Here is an 11,129-nt window from a genome sequence, read left to right as displayed (position 1 = left end):
GATTATATATGATAACATATAGCTATATGATTAAATATTATCGTATATGATTCCTCCCTTCCTCAGTACAATGGGTGCGACAAAGACGCCGTTTCTCTTACCCTCTCTTTAATTGGTTTTCATTTGACCAATAAGAAAAGGGAGTTGAACAGCGCCAAAAATTTGAAAACCAAAGGGTTTTGAAAAGCATTCGATGCCTGTTTGGTAGGCTGATATTATCTCTTCAGTGACTGTGAGTATTTGTTCTTATTAAATATAGCTAGTATTATGATATTGCATTTTCACAGCCAGGAGTAGAAATGAGCTTTTAGCATATGCAACTAGCCTACATATTAAACGACTTTATGAAGTTATGTTGCACTAGATAGCAAATTGGCTAGCTAGAAATTAAATTGTTCCCAATAGTGAGTAACGCTATCTAATATAGGCTTATCTGACTTAAATTAGCTAGCTATTTTAGTTAACCTGGTTATTGCTAGGTCTATTAGCTCGGTTAATAGTTCATTATGACGCCTCGGATGCTTGGTTAGCTCGTCTTAGCTAATCTATCCTAGCGCGGTGGCTACTTGACTAATTGTTGGCTCTTTACGATTACATTTTCCTGTTATCTGCATAACCAGTTAGTAAGCACTTATTTGGTGTCCTTGTGTAGCTAAGATAACTATGTTAAAATGATTAACCGATGCGCTTCCTTTAAGATTAAGTTTATCCAGTTTTGTACATTATGAATTATCTAACCCGGTTTGGATAGATAGCATCCTTCTGCTAAGTTGGGAAACACTAGCTAGCTAACCTAGTTATGTTCTAATGTATGGTTCCTATCTTTGCAAGCAAGCTATGTAGCTTTGATTCACTTCTTTTGTGAATGAATCAAAATGAATCTATTTGAATCTAATTGATTCATTTGGTTAGCTAGTGATTTACATTCTGTTTTCATTTAACGCTAGTCAACAACGAACGAAAGGGAAAGGAGAAATGAGCAAAGGGGTAAATGATGGTGGTCTTACTGTTCTCGCTTTGCCACAAGAGTAAAGTAGCGTTAGCTATCCTAGCTAGCGCCTCTGATTTGATTCCTAGTTAGGTTAGCTAACTGGCTAGCTAGCAGCTGGCATCAATGCATTATTTTTTTTCGAATGCCTCTCTGAATCCTCGTTACTGGCTGTTAAACCAAAACAAACGATACAAATGTATGGATGGCTAGGTCCTTCAGCAATGTGTTCATAAAAGAGAAGCTATCTAGTTAACTTACTAAGGCGGATTTTTCTTAAACTTAAGCAGTCTAATGAGAAAGTCAGTAGCTAACTTGGCTAGCGAGGAATAAACCTCCAGCACGAAATGTGATTTGTAAATTGTATGGACAATGTTTCATCTCTTCTAGAATACAATGTCCCGTTTACCTGTCTTTTTCGGGAAACGCCCTCCCGCCGCAGATGGAGATGTTCAGCAACCAGCATTGGTCTGGTTTTGCTTTCCTTATTAATATCGTATAATTATTGTATTCTCATTCTAAGTAAATGTGCACATCCGTTAAACATCTGTTTTAATTCAAATTATTCTGTTAGAAGAAGCTACGCAAGGTTGAGACAGAGGCTCCTCGGAGGATTAACTCTGCTGTTAGTGTTGACCTAACCAGACGCCCTGGACTAGCCAAAGCAACAGGTACTATTGACAAAGTAGCGTTACTGGAGACAAATCTTGGATATCCTTTAGATGCTTTAAATGAAACAAAAGTATAACTGGAGAAACACCTGTCCTTACTTTTCTGAGATGTTTTAAAATGGTAAGTCGCATGAAAAGCCCATGTTTGTATCTTAAATATACTGTATAAATGCTGGTATCCATGTCAACGGTACCTCTAGACACAATCATGGAATTAATTTGACTAGCCGTCTTGCTTTTGTTTGGTTGATAGCTAGGCTTCATTCTACGGCAGCAGCAACTGTGGCAGTAGCCCCCTCAAGAGGTTAGTCACAACTTGCTTGTTTCTGTAAACAGGAAGCTGATTTTTAAAAATATGGGTGATACTCCTGAAAAAGGATATGTCCCTAGTGATGAGTGTGTACTGTGATATGCACTGAGTATATTCTGGGGCTAGACTAATAGATAAGTCTCTATTTTCCCCTTTTTCTTTTTAAAGGAGGCATCAAAAAGACATCTGTACCTTCAGTGGTTGCCAAAGGTAGGAACCTTCTTTGCACTCTGTGTTTGTCAAGGACTAATGTCATTTGCGTCCTGTTATCCTAGTTGAAGATGTGCTATTACCAGCTTGGCTAAACTCATCTTGTTCCTTGCGACACACAAAGCAGCCATTGTTTTCATAGTGGTGGTTTTTATGCATCATTCTCAAAACCCAGGGTCATTTCATAAAGTATAAAATAATACATGTGGGGGGAAAATACAGGAAAAGGGGAAAACCCATCAATTATAAGGTAGTAAAAGAAAAGTAGCATAAGCTATGTTTACATTACCAGTCTAAAGTGCTTCAAATCCTTTTGTTTGCTGTGGGTTTTTTATTTATTATTACCCTGATGCAAATGTGATGCATGTATGAGCTAATAATGTGTGCATTTTTGCTAGATTTAAAACCATATGTCATTTTACAAATATACATTTATTTTTGTTGGTGACACTAACTCATGCAAAAACAATCAATTTGCTCATGCATGCCATTTTTTCAGGACCAATGCGTTCACATTACAGATATGCAGGTAACTTTCTGAATGTAAACAATCATGACAAATTGTGAATGCAAACCATTAAGGCATACCCAATCTGAGCAAAAAAAAAATCAGAATTGAGGAATGAGGTTGATGTGAATGTAGCCATAAGAGGAAGGTCTTCAGTTGCATTTTTTAAGATGACTAATTTCAAAATGGAACGGTATTCACTGACTAAGTTAGCTTGGCAGAGGATGTAGGCCATCCATTGAATGTTCTGCTACCCATCAAGGAGAGCCCAGTACTGCAAGCAAGTACAGTGCTAATGTCTCTGAGGGTTAAGTCCTGACAAGCTCTGCAAGATCATGACAGGGCTTTGAAAGTTGTATGTAGGAGTTTGAACTTGATTCATGAAGAAACAGGTTTCTGGTGTAGCTGATAAGAAATAGGAGTGATCCATGCAATCTCTGTGATTTTTCCCCCCCCCCCCACACACACACACTTATCTACAGGTGTTGGACCATCGCGGAGACCAGGATGGGACATTAAGGGAAAAGCCAGCGACATGGAGAGCAAAGTCCAGAGACGCCTTAAGTCTGTTAAACAGACAAATGAGGCCCTAAAAGGCACTATTGCAAAGAAAAGAAATGTGGCTGGGATGCAAGAGGATAACAGAAGACCAAAACAGGGCATCAGGTAATGTAAGATGAATATGAATTTGGAAGATAATTGTAATTGGTCAACACTTTTGTATTCAGATTTCTCCTGAACATGTACTTCGTAGGGCAATGGAGCTGGCTAATCTGGTAGTTCTGAAGGATGATTTGGCGTCAACCTCTAAAGAGAGAGATTGTCTGAAGAATGAACTAAAGAAATTAACAGATGAACATGATGTTCTGCAAAGACTCAGGGATGATCTGGAAACCCAGCTCCATAATGTGCAAGTATGTCCCTTTAAGGGTGGAGTAGGTCATTTATTGCAGAAGCACTTTTTTTAAGCACTCTTTACAGCCTAATGGTAATCAAATCAAATGCTCTGATTAAAAAGTTCTGTGGCAGCCACAGGACTGTTAACTAAAACAAAAAATGTCCAGTCAGTTCAATTGAACTTAATTAAATGGCTTATTGAACTGAAATAGATGGCCTAGCTTTCTACCTACCTCATGACCTGTACACATTTGCATGCGTGTGGAGTTCTTCACAAGGCCGTACACCAGGGATGCACAGAAAGCCCAGTATATGTATCTATTTGTTGAGGCAGTAAACATAAAAGGGCATCCATGTTGGAAAATGGGCTACGGTGTTTGGGGGACAAATAGTTAGAAGACAACAATGATTGCTTCCTGCAACAAACCCCTTCAGTTTCTTATGTAATTTTTTTTTTGCATGCGGAATCCAAATGTTTTCAGAATTTCTGCATTACCCATAGTTTTGCTTTAGTTCCAGTATGTTGTTTAGTATCGAAAAGCAGTATAATAGTGGATCTCTGTTGGAAGACCATTGCTGGACACTGAAAGAGAATGCTCTGGAGGCCAGATAAAGGCCATATATTGTACATTTGTAGAAGTTCCCATTTCTAAAAGTGAGGGGAGCAGGTTTCTCTACTATTCTCTGGAAGTCTGAGTTTCTTCCCCATATCTACCAACATCTGCCAGTTGTGTGGTTCTAAAGAACCCTATTACTCCCTTTGGTTGCTGGTGGGGTTTCTCCTCAACACGGCAACCTACCTCTAGTGCCTTGGTGCAAAAGCTAAGGCTTTTTCATTGTTCCTTTACTGAGGTACAAGGGACAAGCCAATAGATCAACCTTTCCCTAGCTAAAGAGGTTAGATGGGCTTAGACAGACTGTCCATGCTCCCTATTGGTTCATAATTACCATCTGGTTCTTGTGCAGTATATTTTAAAAACTAGCTTTTTACAAAATGACATGCTCCACCTTTGACCAAGCAACTACTATAACTAGAGCAGTAATGGCTTTCTAGATCTAGTATCTGTTATCTACAGGCATCTTTTGCTTTCAGTACAAGGAAGAATAGAATAAATGTCCAGGTATAAATGGAGCTCATAAACTTAAATAATTCTATTATTCTTACTTTCTTGTCGTCTTTCCTTCCATCTGTTCCAGAGCGAGCTGTCTATTCAAATGTCTGCTCTAGGCTGCTGTCAGGACAGTCTGCGAGAGAGTCAGGACAGAGTGAAAAGCTTGGAGAAGACAGTGGCCCGCCAGCAGGATGAGCTCCACTATCGAGAAATCGAACGCAGGAAACTTCACAATGCACTTCAGGAGCTGAAGGCAAGTCAAAGGTCTATAGCCTGAACCTAATACGGAAATGGTGTGTATGTAATTTCTTTTTGAGACCCCATACCCGCACCTGCATTCACTAATCATAAAGTAAACTATTGTAGGATAATGTTTGTGGATTAAGACTTGCAGACTGTAATTCATCTGTTGTCATGTATAACAGGATTGAAGACAGCTGACAAATTTAATCACTGCCCACAGGATGATCGATCATATGATTTTTGGGTGGTAGATGGTTATCAGCACAACAAGAACACTTGCTTGATTTTGTTCTATTCACTACTCTTGATTAGAGTTTTGTTTTCTTTCCAGGGCAACATCAGAGTCTTCTGCAGGGTGCGACCTTTGTTTTCCAACAAGAATATAACCATCTCGCATATTCATCTGCCAGTCCATGACAACAAGTCTCTAACACTTGCAAAAATGGAAGAGGTAAACGCTTAACTAAAGCATAATGGCTTGTGCAGATTTTACAAGAAAGACCTTGAAGAGTAGGCACTTTGAAATAGAAATGTTAAATTGCTTGTTCATACACTTTCTGTTAAAAATATTATTAGTCAATAAAGGTTTAGTGTTAACCTAAAAGTACTAGGCTAGGGTGACTTATGATCTCCTTTTCACTTAGTCCCATACAGGGCGTAATGCTGACGTTCAGAAAAACTATAACTTCAGCTTTGACCGTGTGTTTGGGCCAAGCAGCACACAGAGTGAGGTCTTTGAAGAGATCTCCCTGCTGGTGCAATCGGCTCTGGATGGCTACAACGTCTGCTGCTTTGCATATGGCCAGACGGGGAGTGGCAAGACTTTTACAATGGAGGGGGGCATGGAAGAAATGCAGGGAGTCATTCCCCGAGCTGTCCAGCAGATTTTCAAGTCTGCCAAGTCGCTTGCTGAGCAAGGATGGCAGGTAATTGAGCATGGTTAAGTCAACAAAACATTGTCCTAACATACCATCACCTTCCCTCCCCTTTTATCAACATTTGACTCTCTTTGAATGGGTGGGGGAGACATTTATGCTTCTGAAATTGTAACAGAATTGTGTTGTGTCTTCATTTACAGTATACTTTTATAGCCAGTTTTGTTGAAATTTACAATGAAACCCTGAGGGACCTCCTCTACATGGGAAAAACCAATAAGAGGCCAGAGCATGAGATTAGGAAAACTTCAAACAATGAAGTAACGGTCACCAACTTGACCTACCATAAAGTTACAACGGAGGATGAGGTAAGTATGTACTTGTGAAATGTATCCACCTAATGTATACTACCTTTATAGTACCTGAATTGTCAGTTTAATTTTGTTTTGGTTCTGAACCAAAGACTGTGTTTGGTTCTGTTTGTAAGGCTGTGTTCACCAACCTAAAGTGACTTCAGACTTTGTTTAGATTTAAATTTTTTCCCCCTTTCTACCTGGATGTGCTGCACTCATGTACACCTTCAGTGAGCACCTCAGGACCAGTCACTTCATTATGACATTGGGTAGAAAAGGGGATCGTCACTGGAAGCACTATTCTAGTGAATTTCTTTGCTTTGGCCATGAATATACTGGTCTGTTTGGACACACAAAGCCAAGCTTTTCAAATAGTCGTGTGTGTGTGTGTGGTCTTGGATTGCATTTGCATCCCATTCATGGGCATGCTACTTGAATGAGTACCTTTTTTTTTTTTTTTTTTTTTTTTTTTTTGCGCTCTTGTCAGCTAACACCAGCAGTAAGGTAAGGGGAGAGTAACAGTGATGATGGTATATATGACAACAGTAAATGCTAACTGTTATTTAAAGGGTTTGAGAAGCTCGGTGTCAACACACCCCTGAAAAAAATCAGACGTGTCACCTTTTTAAGGAACATAATTTACAGTAATTTCAGCCTTGTAATTTAAACACCAAAAATGGCAGATTTGAGTAATGTTTTGGCCCACATGCTGGCAGCTCAACTATTGGTATAATCAGCATAGTTGGTTATATGAATGTGTAAGAGTTGTTTTTGTTTGTTTGTTTTTAAATCTTTACTCTTTTAGATGTGGGTAATTTTAAATTCCATCTTGGTCTAAATAACCATTTGCATCTCGGCAAGTAAATAAGATTATCAAGATAGTTAGTTAGTTAGTTAGTTTAAACCTAGCAGGGGTAATTGGTTACCTGTCAAGCAGCAATGTCACTAAACTGGAATTTCAGATCTTTTCACCTCCTGAAAAGCTCTGCTGTTTATCTTTATTTTATCTTGGCCTTAGTCCAATTGTCATTTTAGCTTGCTTTCCTTCGTTAGCTTCTGTTTACTTAACTGTCATGTCATGAAAGCTGTTGGCTAAGGAGGGAAGGGCATTTATTCATTGGTGATGGTTGGTTATCTGCCATTGCTTTTGCAAAGTTCCTGAAGCCGCACTGATAGTTTGACCATGTGAGAGCATGCACACTCTACCAATTACTGACACATCATTAGACACTTCTGGTTGTTTTGATCCAGGCACGGTGGATTCTTATAAATGGCATTAGGTGGAGCTAGAAGATCCTGACTTGATTCCATAACCCACCCCCCGATTCTCATGTATTACTATCAGGCCATAGTGCCAGTTTTAGAAAATATGATGGGTTATCTACTGCTTTAAAGGTGTGTGACAGTGATCTAAGTCACAGAGTGTGGGTGTGTGGGTGTGTGTGTGTGTGTGTGGGTGTTGGTGGGTGGAGAGAGAGATAGAGAGTGTGTGGGTGTGGGTGTGGGTGTGGGTGTGTTACAGATTGAGGCTTTCCCAACCCTTCATGTTGGTTTACACCAAATATCTCATAAAGCTTGTTAGGGTTGTTGGAGATATTTAGCAATCAAACCTAGATTATACTGCAAGTTTCTACAGTTATGATTTAGCATTCTGTATGCTCTCAATGTTACTTTTTTTTTTTTTTTCTTTTCTTTTTTTTTTTTTTTTAAACATCTCAGGTTTACAGCTTGATCATGTTGGCAAACCAGAACAGGTCTACTGCCAGAACAAACATGAATGACCACTCCTCTCGCTCCCATTCCATTTTCCAGCTGGACATTGTGGGAGAGAACTTTGGTCGAGGCACCAATTGCAAGTGTAAGAATTGCTCACTTGCCCATGAGGAAAAAGAGAAATTACTTGGCAGCCTTCAAATGATAATTACAATTTGTTTTAAATGTTACAACTAATATGAAGTATGTTACACTCACCAGGTACACTTTTTTTATTTTTAGTTACACCTTGTAAATATTAAAACTAAACAGTTTTTCTGTTGCTATGGACGGTGTGGTTCCAGCCCTAAACTGACACAACTTATCCAATTTCTCATGTCCTTCAGAAGGACTCACTGGAGGGTGACATTGACACTTACAAAGCCGTCAGCAGTTACTATGTTGCTAAAATGCAAGCATTTAGGCTTATGCTTCCGATTAATGCAGAAATCCTCTGAAAGTATCTGCATTTGTACAATATAACTCCCAAATATTTTTTGCACATACAAAGCAGCTTCACTTAGTGGTGAGTTTTTGGCATAAAAATGAAACATCAGCATGAAAAAATAATTGCTGTACCCTGAATGCCTCTCCATGCTTGTTGAACCTTTTATGAGTTCCGCTATTTTGTAAAATATGTTAAAATTGAGTCAAAATATGGGCATATCGAGATGGGGCATAAGACCCATCCGAATAATAACCCTTGGAGTAGAGGATAGTTGACATTGTGCATGGTGGTCGTTTGTTATTGTAATGCACCTGTAATATAAAATTAGCAAGTCACTTCTTAGCATTAATGCTGTTTTAGATTATGCTTTTTTTCTAGACAAAGTGTTCAGAAAACAAGGCTTGGAAAATAATTTAAAGTTTAATTTGTGTTTTAGCTTCTCTGTGCCTGGTGGATTTGGCAGGCAGTGAGAGAGTCCAAAAGTGCAAGTCTCAAGGAGAACGATTTAAGGAAATGACTGCCATAAACTCTTCTCTCACCAACTTGGGCATTGTAATCACTTCTTTGGCCAATAAGGTGTGCTTGATGAACTTCACAGCAGTGTTTTCTTCTTTTTACTCTTGACTTAATATAACTTCATGCTACCCCTCTCTGTTCTGTTTAGGAGAGTTTTGTTCCCTATCGTAACTCTAAGCTTACCCATCTTCTTCAGGGATGTCTTGGTGGGAACAGCAAAACGTAAGAAGGAAATCTGGGTTGAGCAGTTAATTTCATGTAAAATAATTGGCATAATTTGGTTCAAATTTTGTATTTAAATAATTGGATTTAAGACCAAAGACACATACAGAATTATATGTGGCATTTAGTCCAAAATAATGCATTACACATTAAACAATTGAAAAATTAAACCAACTTGGTGCAGTTGTTTGTTTTACTTGGCACTATTGGTCGTTATAACATTTATTGCATTAGCTTTTTTTTTTTTTTTTTTTTCCTCCCTTTTTCCTAGCTTGATGTTTGTAAACATTTCACCAGAAGAAGAGAGCTTCAGTGAATCCCTCAATTCACTTCGCTTTGCCAGCAAGGTCAGTGTTCATATTCCAGTTGCTTCCAGTCAAGAGAAATGGTATTGCTACCATTTTGTAAATAATTTTGTGTGTGCTTACAGGTGAATGAGTGCATTATTGGAACAGCCACTGCCAATCGGAAGTAGCTCTCATATCTCTATCTCGCACCGAGGTGTGCAGAGGACTCTGCCCAATCTATACTCCCCTTATATTTTGTTATTAATATGACTAATTCGATGTTAAACCTCTCTACCCTGCAAACACTCTATTACATCAGACTCACTTTGGTTCTTCTTTTTGACCATTTTTAATGACAATATAATACGTGTACAATACTGTCCAAGAAATGCTTTGGCTTCTTTTATCTTTCTTGTATTTTTCGAAGATGACATTTTAAACAATATTAACCAATACTTTCTAATGCATTACTGTGTTTGTCTTTTTTTTTTTGACAACACAATTTTGCTTTTATTGTAAAAATGTATTAAACAAAATACATTAAATGAAATATTTTAACCTTTTTATGCCCATACATTTGAGCCCTGGTGCATCCGACTTCCAACAATGCAATGAAATGCGACTAAAACTTTATTGATGTCTAGCTGTGCCAAACTGATTGGACATAGTTAGGAAAGGCACAGACCCCGTCACCCTGTTTATATAAGGTCCCAGCATTGAAGTCATAAGAAAAACCAAACAACAAGATGAAGAGTTGTCTAGATCTGTGAGACAGGACTGGCATGGTACAGATTTGGGAAAGGATGGAAGAAGATTTCTGCAGTATAAACATGCAACCAAAAACCCACTAATCACTATCATTGAGAGCCAAAGTTCCTTTGTAGGAAGGAAGAACATTACAAAGTTTCTGTGTCACACCCTTATGCTATAGTGGCTAAACAGCCTATTTCTCACGAAAAGGCACATTACAGTTTGTTTGGAGTTTGCCAGATGTCTCCTGAACATCTCAAAGATGATAGGCAAGACATGGTCTTATAAAGATTAGATTGAACCGTTTGTCAACAATTCCTAACTGTATGGAAACAACCAGTCAATAAGCATCACATAATTAAAATAATCCCTGCAAACATGGTAATGGTAGCAACATGCAGTGGGGATGTTTTGTCAGCAGGCAGTGGGAGACTTGTATGCTTGGACGTAAAGACGGATGCAGTGAAATATTTTAAGATGTGCCTGAAACATACCAGGATTACTAGTTTTCCAGTCATAGAAACACCTGGAAAATGAGAAAACTGCAATAATAAATGGATCTTGGAAATTTTATTGATTTCCTGGAAAAGTATAAAAGCCAGGTTATTAAACAACTAAGACTGCATCTTTGGGCTATTGATTCATCTGTTTAAGATGGGTACATTACAGAATGGACATAATGGGGGGAAAAATGGACAAATTAACATTTTTCAGAGCATTTAGTAAAACACGGCAATCAGAGCATGAGTGGATTGAGTATAGCAGTAGCTTTAAGATCACTGCTCCAGTGGCTCAAAATGAACCATGTAACACACACTGGGAATTTATTTATTTTTAATCCTTGAAAAAGAAAAAGGGACTCTAGTAGATCGATTGAAGATGGGGGGGAAAAACCTGAAAACATGAGATACAGCAGATGAATGCAGAAGGTTTATATACTAATACCCACACAATAGTTCACCTTTGGCTTAATGTGTATGTCCAAGA

General features: G+C 38.4%; 1 protein-coding gene across 2 annotated transcripts; it reads left to right on the top strand.

Annotated features, from left to right (window-relative positions):
- The first annotated feature begins 125 nt into the window (after positions 1 to 125).
- On the top strand, positions 126 to 9,954 carry kifc1 (kinesin family member C1). Of its 2 annotated transcripts, none has more exons than XM_035529296.2 (16): positions 126 to 232; positions 1,379 to 1,456; positions 1,566 to 1,659; positions 1,913 to 1,963; positions 2,138 to 2,179; positions 3,170 to 3,353; positions 3,442 to 3,601; positions 4,782 to 4,949; positions 5,271 to 5,390; positions 5,584 to 5,865; positions 6,018 to 6,182; positions 7,887 to 8,025; positions 8,804 to 8,943; positions 9,032 to 9,105; positions 9,377 to 9,452; positions 9,536 to 9,954. In XM_035529296.2, exons 2-16 carry the CDS (start codon positions 1,385 to 1,387, stop codon positions 9,578 to 9,580), a joined length of 1,812 nt encoding a protein of 603 aa, XP_035385189.2. In that variant the 5' UTR covers positions 126 to 232; positions 1,379 to 1,384; the 3' UTR covers positions 9,581 to 9,954. The 2 variants fall into 2 exon arrangements, with proteins under 2 accessions (XP_035385189.2, XP_035385188.2); XM_035529295.2 differs by having other exon boundaries at positions 1,563 to 1,659.
- Positions 9,955 to 11,129: the final 1,175 nt, after the last annotated feature.

Source organism: Electrophorus electricus, chromosome 2 (assembly GCF_041902795.1).
Source record: "Electrophorus electricus isolate QZ-2024a chromosome 2, ASM4190279v1, whole genome shotgun sequence".
In the NCBI taxonomy this organism is placed as follows: Eukaryota; Metazoa; Chordata; class Actinopteri; order Gymnotiformes; family Gymnotidae; genus Electrophorus; species Electrophorus electricus.
The sequence above is the reverse complement of the archived record's forward strand: the minus strand, read 5'-3'. Positions and strand labels throughout refer to the sequence as shown.

Bases quoted from the DNA above. Each gene is read 5' to 3' on its own strand.
- kifc1 (XM_035529295.2), top strand. From the start codon at position 1,385: ATGTCCCGTTTACCTGTCTTTTTCGGGAAACGCCCTCCCGCCGCAGAT. The intron at 5,391-5,583 runs GTAAACGCTTAA...CTTTTCACTTAG, and splicing joins CACTTGCAAAAATGGAAGAG to TCCCATACAGGGCGTAATGC. The intron at 8,026-8,803 runs GTAAGAATTGCT...TTTGTGTTTTAG, and splicing joins TCGAGGCACCAATTGCAAGT to CTTCTCTGTGCCTGGTGGAT.